We start from the raw sequence: 446 nt of genomic DNA on the forward strand, positions 1-446 counted from the left end.
TGTGTGTGAGAGTGAGAGAGTGTGTGTGTGTGTGAGTGTGTGTGAGTGTGTGTGTGTGTGTGTGTGAGTGAGAGAATGTTAGACGTGAGTGCAAGCACACATGGCTCTAGAGTTCGGTCACACACTCGCTCCTGCTCTAATAAACCAGACGCTCGTCTGTCGTCTGCAGCTCAGGTCTGTCTGGCGGCGTTTGTCCTCCTCTGCCTCAGTGATTGGTGGATTCTGGCTGCGCTGTATGCTGGTTGGCTGTATCTGGACAGGGACACGCCCTCGTGTGGAGGTCGGAGGTCGAACTGGGTCAGGAGCTGGCGTGTGTGGACGTATTTCAGGGATTATTTCCCCATCACAGTGAGTTTATATGAGCTTGTGTTCAGTAGAGACTAGTGCTGAGAAAATAAATCGATGCATCGCGAATCGAGAAATTATTCTGCATCGATTCAGAGATT

The 446-nt window shown here is 50.7% G+C and overlaps 1 protein-coding gene across 1 annotated transcript in view; it reads left to right on the forward strand.

Moving 5' to 3' along the window:
• The window catches only part of mogat3a (monoacylglycerol O-acyltransferase 3a), an 18,949-nt gene that overhangs the window by 4,509 nt on the left and 13,994 nt on the right, over positions 1-446 (forward strand). The window contains exon 2 of the mRNA XM_016477965.1: positions 170-348. Coding sequence (XP_016333451.1) covers positions 170-348 — 179 coding nt within the window. The remainder of the gene's footprint in view (positions 1-169; positions 349-446) is intronic.

Source organism: Sinocyclocheilus anshuiensis, unplaced genomic scaffold, assembly GCF_001515605.1.
Source record: "Sinocyclocheilus anshuiensis isolate Anshui unplaced genomic scaffold, SAMN03320099.WGS_v1.1 scaffold2678, whole genome shotgun sequence".
NCBI lineage: Eukaryota > Metazoa > Chordata > Actinopteri > Cypriniformes > Cyprinidae > Sinocyclocheilus > Sinocyclocheilus anshuiensis.